The 24,941-nt window shown below is 40.2% G+C and overlaps 1 protein-coding gene across 1 annotated transcript in view; it reads left to right on the top strand.

Moving 5' to 3' along the window:
• The window catches only part of MTR (5-methyltetrahydrofolate-homocysteine methyltransferase), a 96,632-nt gene that overhangs the window by 10,473 nt on the left and 61,218 nt on the right, over positions 1 to 24,941 (top strand). Inside the window, exons 3-11 of the mRNA XM_004578514.4 lie at positions 1,119 to 1,208; positions 6,612 to 6,681; positions 8,985 to 9,077; positions 10,712 to 10,818; positions 15,900 to 15,959; positions 16,743 to 16,837; positions 22,807 to 22,907; positions 23,979 to 24,040; positions 24,742 to 24,809. Of these exons, the coding sequence (XP_004578571.2) occupies positions 1,119 to 1,208; positions 6,612 to 6,681; positions 8,985 to 9,077; positions 10,712 to 10,818; positions 15,900 to 15,959; positions 16,743 to 16,837; positions 22,807 to 22,907; positions 23,979 to 24,040; positions 24,742 to 24,809 (746 nt within the window). The remainder of the gene's footprint in view (positions 1 to 1,118; positions 1,209 to 6,611; positions 6,682 to 8,984; positions 9,078 to 10,711; positions 10,819 to 15,899; positions 15,960 to 16,742; positions 16,838 to 22,806; positions 22,908 to 23,978; positions 24,041 to 24,741; positions 24,810 to 24,941) is intronic.

Here is a 24,941-nt window from a genome sequence, read left to right on the forward strand (position 1 = left end):
AAACTTAAAGATTTCATGCTTTCCGTTTTTTCTATTTTATTTTTAATTCATTATCTTCCAGCATCAGCATATATAAATGTATGTATTATACTGTCTGTGACATGTAACAAAATAGATATGTTAAAGTTTTTCCCTGTTAAAAGGTATTTGGAATGTTTGTGACTTACAGTTTATTAAAAACACACACACATATATATATATATATATATATATGTGTATAGTTTTTCATTTCCTAGTTCTTATGCAAGCATTGTTCATCAGCTTAGGGACACTTGTATTTATTTGCAATTGTTAAATCAAGAGAGTCAGATTGAGATTAAATTAATTCATCAGGTAGTGCATCTAAAGTGAAACCAGGAAAACTGATTTCTAACAGCAGGGCACAAAATGTCCGGGGTTTTGTAAAGGTACGATAAGTGAAGGTCTGGATCACTGGGGAGTGAAAAAGATGTGATCAGGATTTAAGATGTTAGAGACAGTACACTTCTCAGTGTGCATACTGACAGGGTAGGGGCCCAGAAGTAATGTTTGTTGCATGCCCCTGAAATGGCAGACACTTGTGTCATCTTGAGCAGCCTGCCTATTTTTTTTTTTTAAGATTTATTATTATTGGAAAGCCGGATATACAGAGAGGAGGAGAGACAGAGAGGAAGATCTTCCTTCCGATGATTCACTCCCCAAGTGAGCCGCAACGGCTGGTACGTGCCAATCCGAAGCTGGGAACCAGGAATCTCTTCCAGGTCTCCCACGTGGGTGCAGAGTCCCAAGGCTTTGGGCCGTCCTCGACTGCTTTCCCAGGCCACAGGCAGGGAGCTGGATGGGAAGTGGAGCTGCTGGGATTAGAACCGGTGCCCATATGGGATCCTGGGGCGTTCAAGGCGAGGACTTTAGCCGCTAGGCCACGCCGCCGGGCTCTGAGCAGGCTGCCTATTTGTACATACTTACACATATGGAGGTTGAGGCTCGGTTTAGGGAACTTTACTCAGTGTGTAAAACCTTAGTTGTGGTAACTGTGCCTGAATTCAGGTTCTGTGCTGTTATTAACCCCATGTCTTTCTGTGAAATACCTTGTGTGTCTCTTGCTGCTCTAAAGTTGACTTTTCCATTCCATGTTGTAGGATTATTTGCTGGCTGGAGCAGATATTATTGAGACAAATACTTTCAGCAGCACTAGCATTGCCCAAGCTGACTATGGCCTTGAACATTTGGTAAGAATTATGTTTTTCTTCATATGTAAGAAGTTTGTGAGCATTTACTGCATTGGTAATGGCCAGTAAGAAAACCACCTGGAGCTGCAGAGGCAAACTAATGCCTCATTATCTTTATTTTTGTTGTTGTTGTTGTTGTTGTTGTTGAGACAGGGAGAATAGTTTTAATTCTTTCTTATGAACAGCTCATTTATTTCCTAACAGGCTGCTTCTATGGGCAAGAAGTAATCAAATAAAATTACTTATTATACAGTTACTTGCTAAAGATATAATCTTTGAGTGCATGGTTTTCTGAGGCCTATTAAAATATTGGTTGGCAGATTGTTTTGAACTGGAGTAAAATACGTATAATATTTATTTTCTCAACTATTTTTAAGTGGAATTCAGTGACATTACATTGTTTTGCTATCATCACTGACTTCCATTTGTAAAACTTTTTATTTTGTAAAATGGAAACTTTATTTTTAAAATTTTTATTTTGTTAATATTATTTACACAGATGGGGAATGCCTGCCTATGTGGTCTTCACATCAGCGTGGGGGAGAATAGGGTGGAGGAAGATGGGTGGGATAAATATTTCGTTTTTTTTTAATTTGTGGGAGGGAGGAGGAGAGAGTATCACACATTGCTATCAAAACTGCGTCATTCAGTGATGCCTTAAAGACCTTGATTGGGAAAAAATATTCTGAGGGTACTACCTGAGTGGATTTGGTAGTTCTGAGACGTCAGTTTCATTGCTCCAGGGTTGGGAAAATCTTGTCAAAGTCTGTTGGTTGACAGTATCTACCTTAGTGCCTTCACAGTCCCAGATACTTGTTGCAAAGCTTGACAGGAGAGCTGTCTGTCCTGCTTGTATTCTGTCCTAGGATGTGGCATTTGGTGTCCTCTGCTGGCCTAGATGAGCTAGCTGTCATGTCTCCCGAGTACTTAGGGGCATACTGTTCACTGCATGTTCCCTCGGTTGCATGGCCAACCGAGGATGGCTCAGCCCTGATACGTGAATTCCAAAGTCATACCACAAATCATGTAATTTTCTCTGTAGCCAGGGTTGAGTTCAGTGATCTAGTTGTGGAATGCCCCAAGAAACCTCACCTGGGATGACTTCTAACTTGACTGTTGTGTGCACCAGGCAGTGCAGGGTCAGGTGAGGTCCTGCACCAGCCAATGCACATACTGGTGGATGCACTGCCTAGTTAGATCTGTCCCCACACCCCATCTCGACATGAACTAGAGGATACTGTGGCCTGGCCTACCCACCACAGTCTAGTCTTCACTCACATTAGCAAGTTTCCGTAACCAAGTTGGGGCGACCTGGACCAGGGGACATTTCCCCACCAGGTTCACCCCCAGCCCTGGTTTTTGCATGTACAGACATGTGCTACAGTTTAGCCTGCTCCATCCTGTGTGCCATGTGGCTCTTGACACACCCATGGATGTTGTGGCTTAGATCAGTCTGCCCCACCTCCAGACCCAGCTCACATGTATGCTGATGGCACTGCTGTCTTGTCCAGCCTGGTCTGCCCCCAACGCTTGCAGTGAGAGCTGCAGCCCACCAGGGGAGTCAAAACAGCAACTTTAAATACATTGAACAGTAACTCCCTTTTTTTTCAAGTTCACTATCCTTGGCAACCACCATTCTAACTTCTGTCTCTTTAAGATTTATTTTGTTTTTATTTGAAAGCAGAGTCATAGAGAGAAGGAGAAAGACGGAGAGGTTGGTCTTCCATCTGTTGGTTCATTCCCTGAATGGCTGCAAAGGCTGAAGCTGAGCTAGTCTGAAGCCAGGAGCCAAGAGCTTAGTTTGGGTCAACCACGTGGGTGTGAGGGCCCAAAGACTTGAATCTCATCTTCCGCTTCTTTCCTAGGCAATAAGTAGGGAGCTGGATCAGAAGTGGATAAGCCGGAACTTGAACTGGTGCTCAAATGGGATGTTGGTGCCACAGGCTGAGGCTTTACGATAACATCATGTTGGCCTGGTTTCTATGAATTTGAATGTCTTTGTACTTCATATAATTTAATCATGTATATTTGTCTTTTTATCTGGTTTATTTTACTTAGAATAATGTTATGATTTATCCATTTTGTAGAACATATGAGAATTTCCTTTTTGAAGACTGAATAATGTTCCCTTATACATGCATACCACATTTTCTTTATGTATCTATTTTTGCCAGTGGGCATTTGTTTTGCCTCTGATCATTTACTAATGTAAACGATGGTACTACTATAAATATGTGTATGCAGGTGTCTGCTTGAGTCTCTGCTTTCAGTTTTTTTGCATACACACACAAATAGAATTATTAAATCATATACTTTTATTTATAGTTTTTGAGAGGCTATCACGCTTTTTTTCTTTTGCAGTAGCTGTACTATTGCAAATCCCACCAACAGTATACAGAATTCGAATACACACATTTACACATTATTACTGCTTGTTATTTCCTGTTTTGACAATAACTATCCTAATGGATTTGGTTGGCAGATATGGTTTCCTCTTGGTCAACATGATGCTTCCATATTAAAATTTTGTGAATTTTTAAATAAAGATGTATTTATTTTTATTGGAAATACAGATATGCAGAGAGGAGAGACAGAGAAAGATCATCTCTCTGCTGGTTCATCCCCAAATGGCCATAGTGGCTAGAGCTGAGCTGATCCAAAGTCAGGAGCCAGGAGCTTCTTTTAGGTCTCCCACATGGGTGCACGGTGCCAAGGCTTTGTGCTGTCCTGACCTGTTTTCCCAGGTCACAAGCAGGGAGCTGGGTTTTCAGCACATGAACCAGTACCCCGATGGGATGCCAGTGCTTTGGAGGCAGAGGATTAGCCATTTTTGCCATTGTACTGGCCCCAAACTGTAAAATGTTAAGGATAGAAATACCTTGTAGACACTAAAGGCCCTATTTCTGTGCTGGATTTTTATAGAAACCTGCATCTGTTTCCTTGTAAATTTCCTGAGTACTGTGACACTGATTTCTCTCATATTATTGGGATCTTGTGAGATCAGGTGTTTCTTGAGTTACCAAAAGAAAATGAAGTTGTGTTTTAGTTACTTCTACAATATTTCAAGGCAGCGGTTTTTTTAAAGGACTGGGAGTAAATACCTTAGGATTTCTTAACTGCGTATGCGGTCTCGTGTAACTGCTTACATCTGTGATATGTAAATAATGGCTAGGACTGTGTTTTGGTTAAGCAGAACCAAAGATACAACAGCAAAAATCTACAGGTACTTGATATGTAAATAATGGTCATAGCCGTGTACCAGTAAAACAAAATTAAAGATATAATAACAATAAAAGAAAACAGAAAATTAATACTTTGATGAACACAGAGGCAAAATTTCTTGATGAAATAATAGCAAATCTAGCAGCACATGAAATTCATATACCATGATAGAGTGGGATTTATCCAAGGAAAGCAAGGATGGTTAAACATTTGTAAATCAATAAATGCCGTAAGTCACATCAGCATAATGAAGAACACAATCCATAGGATCTTCATTATAAAAACTGAACAAATTAGGTATAAAAACAATGTGCTGGGGTTGGTACGGTGGCAAAGCATTCTGCCTGCATTGTGTTGCTGGCATCCACAGGGACACCAGTTTATATCCTGGCTGATCCACTTCCAGTGTAGTTCTCTGCTTATGACCGAGCAAAACAGCAGAGAATGGCTAAGTCTTTGGGCCCTTGCATCCATGTGGGAGATTCAGAAGAATCTCTTGGCCCTGGCTTCAGATTGGCTCAGCTCTGGCTGTGTGGCTATTTGGTGCGTGAACCAGTATGTAGAAGATCTTCCTCTCATTCCTTATCTCTCTTTCTCCGTTATTCTGATTTCAAGCAGAATAAGAAAATCCTTATTAAAAAAAAAAGAAGAAATTTTCCTCATGCTGTAGTGTAATGAGTGAAGCCACTGCCTGCAGTGCCGCATCCCATTTGAGTGTTGGCAGTTCAAGTCCTTGCTGCTCTGCTTGATTCAGCTCCTTGCTAATGCACCTGGGAAAGCAGCAGAAGATGGCTCAGGTGCTTGGGCCCTTGCAAATTCTGAGCTTCTGACTTTGGCTTGGCATAGCCCTAGCTGTTATGACCAGAGAGTAAACCAGCAGATTTACTTCTAGCAGTTTGAAGACCTTTCTGTCTCTCTGTCTCCCTGTCTCTCTCTTTCTCTCTCTCTCTGTAAAACTCTGCATCTCAAATAAGCAAATAAATATTTAAAAAATAATGCACTCCCAAATAATAAAACTATATATGACAGGCCACTATTATACTGAATGGGAAAAAGCTCAAATTTCTTCTAGGATCTGAAACAAGACAAGGACGTCCACTTGCAATACTGTTACTTTTGGCACTTAATCAAGTTTTTGGGAGGATAGTAATCTATGAAATGTTCAAAATCCCTGATTCTAACCATTGTGCAGTGAAGGAAATCAAGACCAGAGGAAGTTGCTATGAGAGCCACTGAGTCAGCACAGTGGCATGACTGCGGTTCACAGTAACCTATTACATATTTTCTAAGGAAATAGAAGAGAGGATCTTAAAGGCTTCAAACACAAGTAATGAGAACGCAAAGAAACATTAATTACCTTGACAGTATCAGACATATTTTAGACATTGGAACATCACATACATAGTTAATTATAATTATAAAGTGTTAGTAAGTTTTTTAAAAGAAAAGCTCAAGGGAATAAAAGTGGTATCTACCCTGATTTGATCACACATTAAATACATGTAATGAATTGTCACACTGTAGCCAAGAAATATGTACAGTTAAAATAATTACACTTTAAACATAGGCAGTGGTGTAGATTTGCCTTCTCCCCATTTAGGGGGTTCTCATTTGTTAGATCCCTGACAGTAGGATACAAGGCACATAGGGTTGGAAGGACTTGTGAAGATCACAAGTCCAGGAGCTTTTGATCTAGTCTGTCAAAGATTTTTCAAAGGTCCATGAGCCTGCTTCAATTCAAGACAATATTTGTTGCAGTGAGAGGTTTCTTTATCAAATTGTGGAAAGGTTACCAAATTACAAAAAGTTGAGCATCACTGATTCCAGCCATTATATAGGGAAGGAAATCAAGTCCTGGAGGAACTTTTGGTAGAGCTGCCCAGGAAGGCAGTGACAGAGCCAGTCTTAGAGCTCGGGTCTCCTGCTCATTTTTTCTGCATTATTCTGCTTTCTCCTTGATCACCTCAGTTCACTGTGGTGAGAGAAAAGAGTCTAAAAGTGCTTTCCAAAAACTTTGGTCTTTCCTTCCTCCCTTTGAAGACTACAGCAGCTGATTTCAGATTAATTCTTTTTTTTCCCCTTGTTTTAGTGAATAAAACTGGGTAATAGATGGGCATATGTTTCTTACTGTTTTTATGGAGGGCTGAAGCATCAGCTGATGTTGGTGGTTGATATTCTCAGGCCTACAGGATGAACAGGTGCTCCGCGAGATTGGCCCGGAAAGCTGCTGAGGAGGTGACTCTCCAGACAGGTCGGCAATGTTCCTTCTGTTTGCGTGGGCAAATCCTTTCATTTCTCCCCAGTCACCAGTGTGCTAGAGTTATTGCAGGCTTTCCTTATGCGATCTTTGGCTACCAGTAATGCCACAGACAGAGCATTTTGCTCATTGATGGGTTACCTTTGCAGTCCTGTCACCAGGCCCCCATTGTGTCTGTGAATTGATGCAGCTCTGGGGCCCTGGCCTCCAGCTGTGCTCTTGCACCGAGCTGCTGGCTGTGACTTGACTTTGCAGTGAGATGTCCAGTTTCCCTGTGTGTTCAGAGCTAAAGTAATATGTATTTCTCTGGAAGCATATTATCAAGCTACTAAAGTAGCAATAGGCTCTTTTGATTATAGTCATGGTTTTTAGTCTTCCTTTTAAAGGTGCCTTTCTTGCTATGATTGGCTTAGTCAGATAGAAAGCATGTCCTTGGGCCTGGTGTGGTAGCCTAGCTGCTGAAGTCCTAACCTTGCATGTGCCAGGATCCCATATGGGCACTGGTTCTAATCCTGGAAGCCCTACTTCCCATCCAGCTCCCTGCTTGTAGCCTGGGAAAGCAGTCGAGGACGGCCCAAAGCCTGGGGACCCTGTACCTGCGTGGGAGACCTGAAAGAGGCTCCTGGCTCCTGGCTTTGGATCAGCTGAGCTCTGGTTGTTGAGGTTACTTGGGGAGTGAATCATCGGAAGGAAGATCTTCCCCTCACCTCTCTGTATGTCTGACTTTTCAATTCAAAAAAATCTTTATTAAAAAAAAAAAGAAAGCATGTCCTTTCAGCATTTTGCTCTTTATGCTTCTGGTGTCCTGAAGACCCTACAGCACACAGAAGCAAATTAGATTCAGTCTTGCTGATATGGAAATAATCTGGCTGGCTGTCATCAGAATATCAGAACACTTGGGCCCTGGCTTTGGAATAGAAGAAATAAATGGAGCCCCTTAAGATTTGGAAATGTGAAGTTATTGGCAACAGCAGAGATATAAAGCAAAGTTACAGTGAAGTAATACACAGCATACTAATGAAGACTAAAGCAATTTACTGGAATTTTGTTTCTGAGCGATAATGTTTAAATCCATAGAAATTCATAGACTAGTATTTGTAGGTCATGGGATGTTTAACCAGGTAGTACAGGGAGAGGAAAAGACATTTTTCTTGTGTTCACATTATCACTCTGGGGAAGGCAAAGTTTTGGACCTATATAACTTTTTCAGAAACTGGGTTATCAGGTAGCTGGTAGTTTTCTCCAGTTCAGCTGTCAAGCATAGCCCAGTTATAGAGTGGTTGAAATCACTAAGGCTTATGAACAGTATGACCCCTGGCTTGTGCTATTGTATATAAATGAATGGAATTTCTCAGACTGTTTTAAAAGCACCTGGACGCTAAACCACAGGGAAGGTTATCAGAGTTATTAAAATAACATTTGATCTGCTTCATACTTCCATTTCAGGTTTTATAGTTGTTAATATCAATTTAATAAGTCCCCCCAGTGAAGAGCCTACTGTAAAAGTACTAGAGAACATTTTAAGTTGAATGCTCTTGTGAGACACTTTTGCAGAACCACTGTTCAGTTCAGGACCTTCAAGATTTCCACATACAGCTGTGTCGATAGAAAAGGATTACTTACTGAAACAGTTTGAGGTCATCTGTGTGAGAATTCAGTTTTATGCCTGATTGTAACATGTATCTATTTTCTCTTACGTGTTTCCCAATAGGTCTGGATTAGTTTATGTGATCAGCAAAATTGATGAATCATCTCTCTCCACAGGTTAAGGACTGCAGATAGCTTATTGTTAGTTCAGTAGAGGTCAAGTGTTATTGTCAAATGGATTTGGGAGAAAATTGGGGTCTTTACGTACTTTCTGGATTTCAGAGTTGTGAATAAAGGATTGTAGATGTAATGTTCTAAGAAAAATCTCATAGTCTAATGATTCACAACAACAACAAAAATGTAACTGTCAGGACCAGTGTTGTGATGTAGCAAGTAAAGCTGCTGCCTGCAATGTCAGCATCACGTATGGCTGCTCCACTTTCTATTCGGCTCCTTGATAATGTTCCTGGGAAAGCAGTGGCAGATGGCCCAAGTGGCCTGGATCCACTTGGAGACTAGGGAGAAGCTTCTGATTCTGGGTTCGATCTGGCCTGCTTCAACACTTAGCAGCTATTAGGGGAATGAGCTAGTGGATGGAAGAGCTCTTTGCCCCTTTCTCTTTGTGCTACTCTGACTTTCAAATATATAAAATAAATCATTAAGAAAAAGGAACTATTAGAGATTTCACATTTGTTCTTGTTTTCTCAAAGGAATAAAGAGGTTTGTAGCAGGAGCTCTGGGCCCAACTAATAAGACACTCTCTGTGTCTCCATCTGTGGAAAGACCAGATTACAGGAACATCAGTGAGTATTTGTCATATTTAATCAATGACGTTGGAAATCTGTAATTTTTAAATGTGTAAAATGAGATTAATAACAGGGTATCTTTAGGATTATTGTGACTTCATCCATATAAAAATTCATAAAAGACTTTTTTATTGTTCTAATTTCCTTTCAGATATACATAGTATATCAAATCTCCTTTATCAGCTTTGGAAGTAAACAACTGAAATTAAGCTTTAAACTAAGGAGCTGAGAAAAGTTAGATACCAGACGTGGTTTATTATTTGGTAGCTCATTAATTTATCAGAATGCAGTCTAAAGATATAAGCATTATAAACTTGTGCATTTGTATAAGCCTATTTGATTCAAAGTTTGACCAAAAAATTCAGAAATCTTAGTTAAGCCTGTAAAAGCAACAATTGAAATGTTAGAGCTAAATAAATAATGCTACTGTAGTGGTAACAGATTTTATGTACATGAAAAGTTTAGGAAAATGTCATTTGCAGACTTTTGGTGACAGATTTTTGCATGTTGTGGCACCATGCTTTAACTCAGTGTTGTTTAAGCTGAGCTTATGTGTGGTCGGTGTGTTTTGGTCTAAACCTGACTCTTACATAGCGTGAGGCGAGAAACAGAGCAAACATAAATTGGTTGTTTAGAATGTCTTGATTTAATAACTGAGCATTTTTTTCCTTTCCTGTTTTGGTTGAAAGCTGATATAGAGGAAAGGATTACTTCTTAGGTGGACATAGATAAATGCAAATTTTACCTGGGAGTAATTGAGTACCTTTTGTTTGAGATTCACAATGCCCGTTGGGCAGTTTTCCTTTCTGACAGAGTTTGTGTAAGGGCAGGAGCAAAATGCACTGCAGCCTTGGCACAGAGATTAAGGGTCTTTGACTCAACTTGTGATGTTTCCAGCTTCTCACACTCATCTCTTAATGGCTTATTAAGATGATCTATGATGAATGATCCATTTTTGAGTTGTTGAGATTAAATGGTGTAGTGCAAGAAATTCCCACACCTTCCTACTCACTTTTCAACTCAAATATGGAAAGTAGAGATTATATAGTAAATATTTAAGAACATCCATATTCAGGGCCTGGCACGATGGCCTAGTGGCTAAATTTGCACCTTGCACACCTGGGATCCCATGTGGGCACTGGTTTGTATCCTGGCTGCTCCAGCTCCCTTCCAACTCCATGCTTGTGGCCTGGGAAAGCAGTAGAGGATGGCTCAAAGCTTTGGACCCTGCATACACATGGGAGATCCAGAAGAGGCTTCTGGGTCCTGGCATCGGTTCAGTTCAGGCCATTGTGGCCACTTGGGGAGTGAACCAGAGGACAGATCTTTCTCTCTGACTCTCTTTCTCTCTGTATATCTGACTTTGTAATAAAAATAGATAAATCTTAAAAAAAAAACCACTCTGCCTTTCCAATAAAAAAAAAAAGTCTTCAAAAATATTCATTTTCAGTTTACTTGTTAATCTTCCATCACAGGCATGTTTTTTTCATTTGGTTACTTCTGGAAGGTAGTATTGTCCTTTAAGTATGCATTGTAAGCCAGCAGTAGTTCCAAGGGGCCAAATCAGAACTCCACTAGCCTAGAATCATTCAGAGATACTGAGGAACTAAATGTGATTGATTTTTTTGCAGCTTTTGATGAGCTTGTTGAAGCATACCAAGAGCAGGCCAGAGGCCTTCTGGATGGCGGGGTTGACATCTTACTCATTGAAACTATTTTCGATACTGCCAATGCCAAGGTGAGTTGAAAGAACAGAACAGCACAAAGCTGGCATGTGGGCTGAGAGGTGTTTCCCAATCCAAGGAGAAGGTGATAAAGTTAAATACACTTCCTGTGTTTGCTCCATTTTGCTCTTAAATATTTTAAAGGCTAGCAAAATACGAAAAATTTAAATGTCAACCATCTTTTTAGCTTTTAAAACATTTTTCTAAGTATGAATATACAGATACAATATATGTGTGTACATTTATAGGTAATAAATGTATACACTAGTAAATTCAAAAGCTGCATAACTATGTGGAGTGATATGTAAGGACCTTTTCTTCTGCTAATCCTTGGATGTGCAGTTGTCTTCCTAGAACTGCTATTAGAGATTCGGGTGCTGACAGAGAGTCTCGCAGATAAAAACCTGTGTTTGTGGGTATGTAATTGTGTTGCTTACATGTATGCAAAAGTGCATGGGTATATGGAGTACAAAGTTCCTTTTTACATATGTCTTTGCACAGTGTGTCTAGGTGATAGATGATACTGTGGAAATTGCTGAGGGAAAGGGCAGATGTATTGTTCATTTTACCCTTTCTTTACACTTTTATCAGCAAACGGTACGTTAGTGTAGATTTTATTATACCCTCTCTCATACCATGTATTCTTTTTTTTTTAAAGATTTATTTATTTTTATTACAAAGTCAGATATACAGAGAAGAGGAGAGACAGTGAGAAAGATCTTCGTCCAATGATTCACTCCCCAAGTGAGCGAAACGGCCGATGCTAAGTTGATCCGCAGCCAGGACCCAGGAACCCCTTCCAGGTCTCCCACACAGGTGCAGGGTCCCAAGGCTTTGGGCCGTCCTCGACTGCTTTCCCAGGCCACAAGCAGGGAGCTGGATGGGAAGTGGAGCTGCCGGGATTAGAACCGGTGCCCATATGGGATCCTGGGGCATTCAAGGCAAGGACTTTAGCTGCTAGACCACGCCGCCGGGCCCCATACCATGTATTCTTAAAGGTTTTAAACTTCCAGTTGAAAAAGTGAAAACTATTACCTCACTATGATTTTCCCTTTTGTTTTCTTACTATAAATGATATTAGGCGTCTTTAGTTTTTGAGGCATATGTAATTCCTTTTCTGTGTTTTATGGCCTGTGCCCTTTATTGTGTTATATTTTTGGTCCTTTTAAATGATTCTTTTACTAAGGAAATCAAGACTTTTCGAAAAATGAGTAGGAAATACTGTCCTCTAGTTTGTGGTGGGAAATGGTGCTATTGTGTATTTAATGATATAGGAGCTTTTAGAATTGATTTTATGGAGTCTTTTTTTCTTATGAAGGAGTTTAGTATGGTACTGATAGGATTACTCCTCATTCCTAAGACAAGGAGAAAAAACTGGTCTTCCCCTACACCCAGTGCTTTACAATTTTACCAAGTCTTTAATTATTTTATTTTTATGAAAATAAGACGATAAACCCAATTTTGAACTTTTTTTTTAAAAAAGATTTTATTTTTATTACAAAGTCAGATATACAGAGAGAGGAGGAGAGACAGAAAGGAATATCTTCCGTCCGATGATTCACTCCCCAAGTGAGCCGCAACGGCCGGTGCTGCGCCGATCCGAAGCCGGGAACCTGGAACCTCTTCCAAGTCTCTCACGTGGGTACAGGGTCCCAAAGCATTGGGACGTCCTCAACTGCTTTCCCAGGCCACAAGCAGGGAGCTGGATGGGAAGTGGAGCTGCCGGGATTAGAACCGGCGCCCATATGGGATCCCGGGGCATTAAGGCGAGGACTTTAGCCGCTAGGCCACGCTTCCTGGCCCAATTTTGAACTTTTAAGAATAATCATTTGTTAACATTCTTGTATGTAAGAAAAATTCAGGAAGCCACTTCCCATCATCAAAAGCTAGATAGCTGCCCTGTCATATTTTTTTTTTAAAGGTTTATTCATTTTATTATAGCCAGATATACACAGAGGAGGAGAGACAGAGAGGAAGATCTTCTGTCCCATGATTCACTCCCCAAGTGAGCCGCAATGGGCCAATGCTGCACCGATCTGATGCTGGGAACCAGGAACCTCTTCCGGGTCTCCCACGCGGGTGCAGGGTCCCAAGGCTTTGGGCTGTACTCGACTGCTTTCCCAGGCCACAAGCAGGGAGCTGGATGGGAAGTGGAGCAGCCGGGATTAGAACCGGCGCCCATATGGGATCCCGGGGCTTTCAAGGCGAGGACTTTAGCCGCTAGGCCACGCCGCCAGGCCCAGCCCTGTCATATTGTTAACACATCTATTAGGTTGTATTTTGTGCATCTTTTCAGAGATATTTTTGTGACTCTCTAGCATCTAAATTATACTTTGACCATCAATTCAGGTACATTTTGAAAACAAGGACAGTAACACACAAGAAATATGTAAAAAAAAAAAAAACAAATCCGTCTTGTTTGGTCTAATAGGGGGGTTATGTTCACGTTCCAAATTGCAGTACTTAGACATAATTCCCAGTTTGGGCTCTTGGCTCCAGCTACCTGCTGTTTTAGACCCGGAGAGGCATCAGTGATGGCTGAGATGGTTGGTTTCCTGCCACCCACATGGGGAACCTGGATAATTAGTATTTACTGTAATTGGCTTTGACTGGTAGCAAAAGCCATTGTTGGCATTTGTAGAATGAGTCAGCAGATGGGCATCTGTCTGTCTTGCTACCCATCAAATAAATAAAATGAATTTTAAAGAATCAAATAAATATGAGGGTTTAACAATAGAGTATGTGACATACTTTTTTTTGTTTTTAACATTTATTTCTTTGAAAGACAGAGTGGCATGGATGGTAGTTGGGTTGGGAAGAGAGATCTTCTGTTCTCTACTCCCCACATGTCTATAACATCTAAGGCTGGGCCAGGATAAAGCCAGAAGCTAGGCACTCCATCTAAGTCTCTAGTATAGGTGACAGTCACCCAAGCACACAGGTTGTCGATTGCTGGCTCTCAGATACCTTAGTGGGAAGCTGGATTAGAAGTCCAGGTGAGGGCCCAACATTGTAGTCCAGCAGCTGAAGTCCACTCCTTGACCACGCTGGAATCCTATATGGCCACTGGTTCTAATCCTGGCTGTCTCGCTTCCCATCCAGCTTGCTGCTTGTGGCCTGGGAAGGCAGTTGAGGACAGCCCAAAGCCTTTGGATATTGCACCTGCGTGGGAGACCTGGGAGAGGCTCCTGGCTTCTGACTTCGGATTGGCTGAGCTCTGGCCGTTGCGGTCACTTGGGGAAGAAATCATAGGACAGAGGATATTCTTCTCTGTCTCTCCTCCTCTCTGTAAATCCTAAAAAAAAATGCAAGTGAGACTATGTGAGGCACTCTGATGTGGGATGCCCACTTCCTACATGTTGGGTGAACTCTCTTCATCACAACACACTACCTTTTTGAAAACAAAACGTAACAACAACAACAGCAAAAAACACTCTCTTTGGGTTACATTCCCTAGATTATGGAAGTTTCCCTTATGACACATTTGGGGTTTATTTTAGCATGGAAAATCGGGTAGAGATCTGACTACCATTTTTTTTTCCTCTATGATCATCTGGTTTTTCTACTAACCATCTATTAAACATCCTGCTTCCTAGTGAAAGGATTGGTGTATTCATCATCCTAAACTCTGGAGAGCATTTGAGTCTAGTTTTTTTCCTATTGATTTTCTTGTTAATGTGCTAGCACCATACGATTTATCATAACTTTAGAATATGTCTGAGTAACTGGTAGATCTAGTTCCTTTTTGTTAGCAACTTCTCTTCCTTTTCTTCTAAGACTTTTCAGGGTATTCTTAAGTGTTGTTTTCCATGAAATCTTTAGGATACATTTATCTAGTTCCAAGAAGAAAATTCTGATGTTAGTCTAATAATTTTCTGATAATAATTTAATCATTACTAATAATTTATTTAATTATTTAATTTTCCATCATAGGGATTATTAATGACAGGTTGAATTCTAGTTTTAGAAAATCAATTGCGATAGTATGCATATTTTAGAAGCAGGAAATATAGTGACTGAGTAAAAGGAAATATCCATTTTGTGGTCTGACCAGCATAGAGTTATGTGGGATCAGTACCTTCACAACCCACTGTAAGATCACGTGTTTTTTTGGGAAGTAAAGCTATGTTAAAAGGAGGACTCCCATTGAAACAGCTAAATGTACCTTGACAGTATGATATTAGATTTTTTGTCTTTGCCTATACCTACAATGCCTTAAACTTCTAAGTGTTACTGAAGGATGATGATGCTGTGATGATATGGGGAGGAAATGGTGGCAGAGTAAAAAGGGGAGAGAAAGGCGTAGGGAGGAATCTCAACATCTACAAAACTGTATCATGGAAAAAAGAGATCACTTTTTTTTTTTTGTCATGACACACAGTTTCATATACCTAGCATGTCTGTGACAAGGTGAGGAAGGCCAGGACTGCTGATTTATTCATTTGTCTTTTGATTGAAGTTAGGAAGAATAGGCTGTTCCGTGCCTCCTCAGAGGCAAAATTAGTTGACAGCGTTTGCCTTGGTTTACTTTGTGCAGTAGTTCACTTGTGAGAAGAGCATGGGGATTGAGTGTGTTACAGGGAAGAAGTGCTTCAGTCATGGTCTCTGTGTCTATCTCATGCTCAGTGTCTATCTTTTTTTTTTTTTTAAAAGATTTATTTATTTTATGGCAAAGTCAGATATACAGAGAGATGGAGAGACAGAGAGGAAGATCTTCCGTCCGATGATTCACTCCCCAAGTGAGCCGCAACGGCCGGTGCTGCACTGATCCGAAGCTGGGAACCAGGAACCTCTTCCGGGTTTCCCACGTGGGTGCAGGGTCCCAAAGCTTTGGGCCGTCCTCGACTGCTTTCCCAGGCCACAAGCAGGGAGCTGGATGGGAAGTGGAGCAGCCGGGATTAGAACCGGCGTCCATATGGGATCCCGGGGCGTTCAAGGCGAGGACTTTAGCCGCTAGGCCACGCTGCCGGGCCCGCTCAGTGTCTATCTTATGAAGACATCTGGGAAAAGGGCACATTCTGATCAGGCAGTTAGACTGACCTCGGACATAGTAGTTCCTTAAAACTGAAGATGTTCTTCCTTTTCTCCCTGACAGGCAGCCGTGTTTGCCCTGCAGCAACTTTTTCAAGAGAAGTATACTCCCCGGCCTATCTTTGTAAGTTTTACAATGTTTGCATGATAAAATTTGTATTTTGTTAGTAATTGTCATTATGAGTATAGGACTCCTTTCCACCCCTTCTTGCATAGCGAAATATTGATAATATCTTTTAGAAACTGTACTGTAATTTCTTCCATTGGCCTTCCTTCCGCCACCACTTCTAATCATTAGCAGATTTATTTCTAGAGAGACAAGGAAAACGAATCTAGAAGTTATTAATAAGAGGCAGATTGTTCATCAGGTACCTGACTGTATTGGTTTCCTGCCCATTGTTTACATTCTCAGTCTCATTAATGCCCATAGAGGGATGGATTTGCATATTGACTGGTGAGTTCTCAGTGCTGAAGACACTGGACTACAAGTTTGTTAACTTTATCTGCAGACCTTTTTGAGAGTCCTGAGATTGCTCAGTGAGAAGGGATTGGATCATCAAAACGGAAGATAGTAATAAATTAGATGTTTAACATCAAAAGGTTAGGGCAAGCGAAGGCGTCTCTGGGAAAGTGCCTTCACTGGGGCTTGATCTGTGAAACTGAAACCTGATTTTGGCATTGCATTTGCATTAGTCCTTTCTCTTCTCTAATGGCTTACCGCCTCATCATGCCCCACCTCCAGTTCCTTATGCTTATTCTGACCATTAATATAAAGTGCTGTCTTTGAGTCTCCTAGTTCTCTACCTCATAAAAGAACAAAGAAAGCTTGTTCATTTTGTCTTCGTGACTGTATTCTTAATTTGTCCCTCTATCAGTATTGTTGACGTCATTTACTCTTTTAATTCAGATTTCAGGGACAATTGTTGATAAAAGTGGACGGACTCTCTCTGGTCAGACAGGGGAGGCATTTGTCATCAGCGTGTCTCATGCAGACCCCCTCTGGTGAGTGTTCAGTCTTTCCCTGGGCCCCTTCCTTTTGGGAGATCTCTTCTTATGGCTACAGAGAGAGGATTGTTCCACGTATTTTCATTGTGCTCTTTGTGTTGATTTTCCCTTCAGTACTCTCAGGCTTTTTCCCCAAAGGCTTGACGAGAAGGTCATTGCCTAAATGGTTCAATTAGAGGGGCTGGTAGAGTTCTTAGGACTCCTGTACCCGTAGTATGCTTCTGTTTCAGTCGAGCCCCTAGTAGTATGAGATTACAAGCAACACTTTAAAGCGATTAGCAATTACATTTTTATGGCAGTATTTTGCACTTTTTAAGGCTTTGCTTCTTCCTGTTTCTTCACCAACTAGAAGCAGCCTAATGTGGTATAGATGGGAATTCTTTATTCTTTACAGAATGAGAAAGAAGGAGCAATCAATAGATGTTCCAGTTGCTGGTTCACTCCCCAGATGCCTGGGGTAGCCAGCACTGGGCTTGGCTGAAGGCAGGAGTCAGGAGTCTCCTATAGGTCTCCCATATAGATGGATTGCAGGGATCCAAACACTTGGGAGTTTCTCCCAGGTCTCACTCGTGAGTGCAGAGCCTAAGGACTAGGGCCAGCCTCGGTTGCTTTTCCAAGGCCATTAGTAGGGAAGAAAATTATTAATTTCTAATAGATCACGAATGACCCCCTTAGTGGACATTGGATGTGGAGCAGCTTAGGGCTTGAACTGGTGCCCATGTGACATGTTGGCATCACAGGCAGCAGCTTAACCCCTAGGCTGGGGCTAAGCAATGCTGGCCTTTAGTTGGGAATGCTAAAGCTCTCTTTATGTGTAAAATTACCATGGCTTGAGGCTGGCATGGTAGTGTTTCAGCCTAAGCCTCTGTCTGTGAAGTTGCATCCCATATGGGTGCTGGTTTGAGCTCTGGCTGCTCCATTTCTGATCCAGCTGCCTGCTTATGGCCTGGAAAAGCAGCAGAGAATAGATCAAGTCCCTGGAGTCTTGCAAAGAAGCTGTGAGTAGTCTTTCTATCATCTTAATTTCCCTTTTACGTATTTTTAAAAGGTTGTTTATTTGGAAAGCAGAGTTATAGAGGAGAAAGAGAGCGAGGAAAGTCTGCTGAGTCCCTTCCTGAATGTCTTTAGTGGGCAGGACTGAGCCAGACTGAAGCCAGAAGCCAGGAACTTTTGAGTTTTCTTTGTGGGTGCAAGGGCCCAAGCGCTTGGGCCATGCTCCACTGCTTTCCCATTGCTTTAGCAGAGAATTATTGGAAAAACAAGAACAACTGGGTTGGAAGTGGAGCAGCTAAGTCTGGCACCCATATTGGGTGTGGTTTTACCTGCTGTGCACCAGTGCTGGCTTCTATTCTTTAATGTTTAGTGGAATCTTGGCACGTAATTGAAGTCAATAAATATTTAACAGAAAAACTGATGATAGGAAAGTATTGGGCTCTTTAAAGATTTTTTAATTCTAGTTTATTTTATTGCCTTCCTTCAAATATTTCAAACATTTCTTCCTTCATTTTCTTTCTTTTCTTTTCTTTCTTTGTTTCTTTCCTTCTTTCAACCTTGTTTGTTAAATCTTAGTTTATCTGGCTATATCTCTTACATGTTAGATAAAATTCAGTGTGATCTCAGTTTTTAATTTTCTAATAGTTCACAAATGTACCCTTAGTGGACATTTTTCTTGCTCTTGCCTCACTTATAGGAGCTCACAGATGAAATCTTGTTGAGATTCTAAATATTTATTTTATTGTTCCTAAAGCAAACATGCAGTTAATTCTGTGTTTTCATACACTTGATGATTTTTGTTTTTCTAGTGCTGTCTGTGTTTTCAACATTTTTTTACAGTCTACTCATAGAATGTGTTTGGTCTCAAGTTTGTTATAAATCTTGCTGAAGGGTAGATAGAAGGAAGTAGGCAGTATGTAATGAGTGTGTGAGAAACTATTGCTCACTAAGTTGTGATTGTACAGGATTTTCTCTTATTAACAGCAATGTAATTTATACAGGTGTAAGGCAGTCCACACTAAGAGCAATAAGTAAGTTAAAATATAAAGTGATATATGGAAACATAATGGCAATGGAGGCAATGAGTAGGAGTAGTGATGTCCTTGTAAGACTTGGAGATGCCTTAGTAGAGGGTGTGAGGATCACAAAGTGGTGGAACGGAGCTCTCCTGAAAGCCAGAAGACTAGGACTCAACCCCTGTTTCATATGTGGAATCCATTCTGTGCTACAGGGGGGTTTTCTGAGGCCTTTTGGGATTCAGTAATCAACTTTGGATTACTGGACTATGTGATCTTCTATGTTTTCATGTTGTACTGCTTTTCTTTTATTATGATTTCTAATTGCTGTGTGGTGTCTGATATTGTATTCCGGAACAGACAAATGGTAGCAGTGGAAAAACTTAAAAATTTCCAAAAGTCTGGAGTTCAGGAAAAAAAACAGTCTAGAGTTCAGTTAATAATAATATGCTCCTGGTTTTCATAAAAGCATTATAGTTATATAAATTGTTAACATTAGGGAAAAGTAGATGAAAAGTGCCATTGCCTGTGCAGTGTGAACAAGGTTGAAGAGGGAAATTGACATGCAATGAGTTAAAGAAAGTCAGAGACACAATTGATGGTTGTAGAATTGAGTGCCAGAGGGAGCCTCTCCAAAAAGGAGAGGGATGCTGTGATCTCTTCCCAGGGGCTATTCTCTATGGTATCAGATTTATCTCTAGGCTTTTGTTGAAGGTCACATCCTCATTGCAACTGCTGGCTAACCAATGAGACCTTGAGGAGGTCATTGCAACCAAGAGGAGGAGAATAGACTCTTTTGCCTAGTATGCAATTGCCCTGAACTTGTTATCTTTGGATCACCTGCACCCAAGGCTTCAGCCTTTGACTTCACATTACATGCAGAACACCCTAGCAGCATTTCTTCCTCAAACCCTCAGTTCAGACCTATTTCCCTCCTTCTCAGGTTGGTGCTATTTTTTCTGGATATTCTTTGGCAGAGAAGTATTCTTGAAGCTTCTGTATTATCTTTGTTAATTTTATGTAAATCAGTAATTATTCCAAAATAAAAATTGTGTTTAACAAATACCCAACATTCATTCAAGGTAAATCACCTAGCAGAGTAGGAATAGAGGGGAATTTCCTCAACTTAGTAAAGACCACCTATAGGAACCTTCCAGCTAATAACATTCTTCATGACATGAAGATGGATGCTTTCTCCCTAAGATAAGGAATAAGCCAAAGATAGTCATACTCATTTCTTGTTCGCATCATACTAAAAAAGTATAAGGTGTATAGACTAGAAAGAATAAAACTCATTGTTCACAAGCAGTATGATCTATGCAGAATTTCTCAGAATCAGTAAAATATCTGGAACTAAGGCTTCAAAATACAAGATGAATATGCAAGAGTCTATGTTTTCCTACATTCCAACAATGAACAAAGAAAGTTAAAAATTAAAAACACAAAGCGTAGGCTGGAACGGTGGCACAGCAGGCTGATCCTCCTCCCTAGGATGTTGGCATCCCGTAGGGTTGCTGGTTTGTGTCCTGGCTGCCCACCTCCCATCCAGCTCCCTCTTATGACCTGGGAAAGCAGTAGAGGATGGCCCAAAGGCAACTGCACCCATGTGGGAGACCAGAAAGAAGCTCTAGGCTCCTGACTTCAGATTGGCTAAGCTCTAGCCATTGTGGTTGTTTGAGGAATGAATCAATGGATCTCTCTTTGTCCTTCTTTCCGAAGATCTGCCTTTCAAATAAAAATAAACACATCTTTTAAAAAAATCTGCAAAGCTACTGAACTAGTCCCAAACATGAAATACTTTGATGTAACCCTAACAGTATCACAAACCTAATACGGCGAAGACAATCCAGTATAGAAAAGGCAATCTTTCTAAAATAAAGTGCTGGAACAACTGACATTGATGTTTGAAAAAAGCGAATCTAGACACAGACATTGCACACTGTTTGCAAGATGTGACATGGGTTAGAGATCTGAGTAGAAACTGCAGAGTTGTTAAAATTTTGAATGATAATACAGAAGAAAATAAAGGCTATCGTAGGTTTTGCAGAGAGCTTTAAGATAAAATATCAAAAGTAGAATATATAAAAAAGAAAACAAAAAATGAGGTGCTGGGTTTCACTAAGATTAAAAACCATTTAAAGAATTAGTATCCGAAACACAGATTTTTTTTTTTTTAATTTATTTATTGGGCCTGTGTGGTAGCCAGAGTGGCTTAAGTCCTCGCCTTACACATGCTGGGAACCCCATATAGGTGCTGGTTTGTGTCTTGACTGCTCCACTTTCCATCCAGTTCCCTGCGGTTGAGGGTGGTTCAAAGCCTTGGGACCCTGTACCTTCATGAGAGACCCTGAAGAAACTCCTGATCCAGGCTTTGGATCGGCTCAGCTCTGGCTGTTGTGTCCACTTTAGGTGTGAACCAGTGGACTAAAGATCTTTCTGTCTCGGTAAATCTGACTTCCAATAGAAAATAATAAGTTAATCTTAAAATAATGATAATAATTTCTAAAAAAAAAGGTATAAAAAAAAGAGATGCCAAACATTGAGTTGTTAGGGAATGGGATATGCCATTATACACTTATTGGAATGACTGAAATCCAAAACAGTCATGCCAGGAAATGCTGCTATGGATATGGAGCAATGGTTATACTTGTTTACTGGTGGTGGGAATTCAAAATGATAGGGGCACATGGGAAGAGAGTTTGACAGTTCCTCACAAAACCAAACAATAGTTACATTCCTTATCATTTATACAAATGACAAGTCAGAATTTTACACCCACAAAGAATGTGCACATGAATGTTCATGATAGTTTTAATTGCTAAAACTAGAAAGTAATGAGGATGTCCTTCAACATGAAACTATATGAACCATGGTACATGCAGGCAATAATATTTAGTGCTAAAAAGAAACAAATGATCAAACCTGAAAAGAAACAGATGATCCCTCAATGCTGTGTATTACTAAGTGAAATAAGCCAGTCTGACAGTGGTACATATTGTGATTCCAACACCTTCCAGTAACTGTGAAACTGTACGGATAGTAAGTTAGCATTCAGCAGGCAGGCAAATAGGATGAAGTGGAGCCATTATGTATCCTGCCTTTCTTTGTTTATGAACTCTAGCCATGTTTTTTTTTCAAATATTTATTTTTATTTTAAAGATAGATTCACAGAGTCAGAGAGATAAAGGTCTTCAATGCAGTGGTTCGCTCCCCATATAGGCATAATAGTTGTAGCTGAGCTGTTCTAGAGCCAGGAGCCAAGAGCCTCTTCCAAGTCTCCCATTTGAGTGCAGGGACCCAAACAGTTGGGCATTCCTCTGCTGCTTTTCCAGGCCATAAACATGGAGCTTGATTAGAGGTGGAGCAGCCAGGATGTGAACTGCTGCCTGTATGGGATGCTGGCATTTGCAGGTAGAGGATTAGCCTGTTGACCCACTGTGCCAGGCCCTCCCCAGCTCACATTTTGAAAATCTGAATCAAATGTCACATCATCAGTGTTTTAGGAAGCCAGGGTACCTCAGTGAGATAGCTTTGACAGTAGCTGAAGGTGCTTGAATTAGATCTATTATCTGCCTGGTTTTAGATATAATTTTCTTTGTTATACTTCTTACAATATTTTTTAAAAATATATTTGAATCACACATGTGCACACACACACAGTGCTTATCCGTTGGCTCACTCCCTACATGACTGCAATGGCTGGGGCTGGCTGCAGCCAGAGTTGGGGGATCTCAACCTTCACTTGGGTGGAAGGAGTCCAGTTACTTGGACCCTCTACCTTGCTTTCCAGCATCTGCGTTGTCAGGAGCTAAAGCCATTTCTGGAACCACAGAAGTCTGACATAGGAAGCAGACATCTCAACCACTAGACTGAATGGTTGTCCTTGTCATGACTTTTATGTGCATAGATATTCTGAGTGAACAATATGCTTGTAATATCTTCCTTTTGTTTTTCCAGCATTGGATTAAATTGTGCTCTGGGTGCAGCTGAAATGAGACCCTTTATTGAAACAATTGGAAAATGCACAACAGCCTATGTACTCTGTTATCCCAATGCAGGTTTGTGTTTCTAGGGGATCACACATGAGGAGATATATTCACAAGCCATGGAATAGATGGGGTAACACAGATTTGAAAAGTTTGTGTTTCAAATGTTGGTATATGGTTGACCACATATTGGTATATGGAGGTTTCCAAAAGAAGATGATTTAGGATTAGAGCAGTGTTTCCTGTGAGACCTGCAGAAATGGTTTGCTTAAGTGTGAAGGTACAGCATAGGACATACTGTGAGGAAATGCACGTAGACACATAAAAAGAGCACAGTTTAATCGTTTGTCACTTTGGTGATCATACCTACCACGTGGTAGTGTCTAGTGAGACAAGCACAAAGAAGAGAAGAGGAATCTGCTCTGTTAGCAGAAGCAAAGGAAGAAAAACATCTTGTATATTGTTGCTTTTCTTCCTCTTTAAAATCTAAGACTTCTAGTTTACTATATGCAAAAGTGCTGATGGTATTTGTAGACACTAGATCCAATTAAATAACTCACTCTAGGCTAACCAGATTTCTAGATGAATGTTTTGAGCACTGCTCAGATACCTTATGTCTCCACATACACATATTTTAGTGACTAGTAAATTTTATTTCCCACCGTAAGCAAAATAACTGTAAAGTGATAATAAAAAAAATGAAAAACTTCAGTTACAGCTAACATGTTACTTGGGAAAATCTATTTGAAAGGAGATTGGTTGTCTGCTTTTATTATAAATCAAATGCTCATGAATTCAAAAGATAATGTAGTACTACCTCCCACTCCCGAGCTACTAGGTAACAAAGGTGGATTTCCTTTATGAGAAGTTAGTGAGGTAGGGAATTGTGCACCTTGTAACAGTGCATTTCTCCTTTCACATGGAAAACAAATGGTGAAGGCTGATTCTTTCCCAGTGTGTTTTTTTCTTTTTTTTGGTGGGGGGTGTGGTATTTCCTTACTATGTAAATATTACGTATTATTATTAATTTTTATAAGTAATCATGTGCTATAAAATTTGATAACTTATATCCTATAGCCTTTAAAAATGTAGGATATATTTGTGAAGGTAATCTCCAGTAATGGCTGCAATATTTTTTCTCAGGTCTCCCAAATACCTTTGGTGACTATGATGAGACACCTACCATTATGGCCACACACCTTAAGGTCAGTGATTCTCTGTCACTTGCGTTTTTAAGAGAGCATTTTGGAGTTAAAATATTTAGAAGCAGAATTTCCCCCTCAGATATGTAAAAAAAAAAAAAAAAGTAGTTTAACTACTCTGAATTAAGGCAGTACAGGTGTGAGAAGCATCTTATCCCTGATTGGCGCTGGTGCTTGCTGGAAAATTCCGAGTGAAATCTATTCAGGTTTGCCTTTCTTCCCCCAGTCCCTCACAGCTTGTAGTTCAACTCTAGATCCATGATATCTAATATGTAGCCACTCCTGCCTGTGATAGCTAGAATACTTGAATGAGGCTAATGTGATAGAGAAACCGAAATTTTCACCTGAAGAATTTTTAATTTACATTAAGAAGTTAATATTCAGTTTATATGTAAATATGTAATGTAGCTCACATTCATTTATTTCAACCTGTGGGTAAATTATTTTAATGGCGTCAGATAGCAAAATGAATTTCCTACTACAGTTTATAGGATACAAAGGAACTCATAGAATATGAGCTACTCTGTTTTTTTATCTAAAGCACATAAAATTTTAAAAATCTTGATGTCTCGAGTTGAATATGTTTAGCTGTCTTTTTACTATGATTTTATTCAGGAGATGCAAATGGTTTTTATTCTGAGTTGATAGTGGTGAGTATAGAATTCAAATGAATTTGCTGAAACCTTTATCTTTTCTAAATATAGGATTTTGCTATGAATGGCCTGGTCAATATAGTTGGTGGATGCTGTGGTACCACACCAGCTCATATCAGGTAATAATCCCCTTTAAATACCTCTTACTATGTGCAGAATTGTTTTCCACTACAATTCATTTATTGGAATCATAACTCCCAGTATCAGAATGTAACTGATGAAGTTGTAACCCCTGTTATCTCAGAGCAAAA

The sequence above is a fragment of the Ochotona princeps genome, chromosome 10, assembly GCF_030435755.1.
Source record: "Ochotona princeps isolate mOchPri1 chromosome 10, mOchPri1.hap1, whole genome shotgun sequence".
Taxonomy (NCBI): domain Eukaryota; kingdom Metazoa; phylum Chordata; class Mammalia; order Lagomorpha; family Ochotonidae; genus Ochotona; species Ochotona princeps.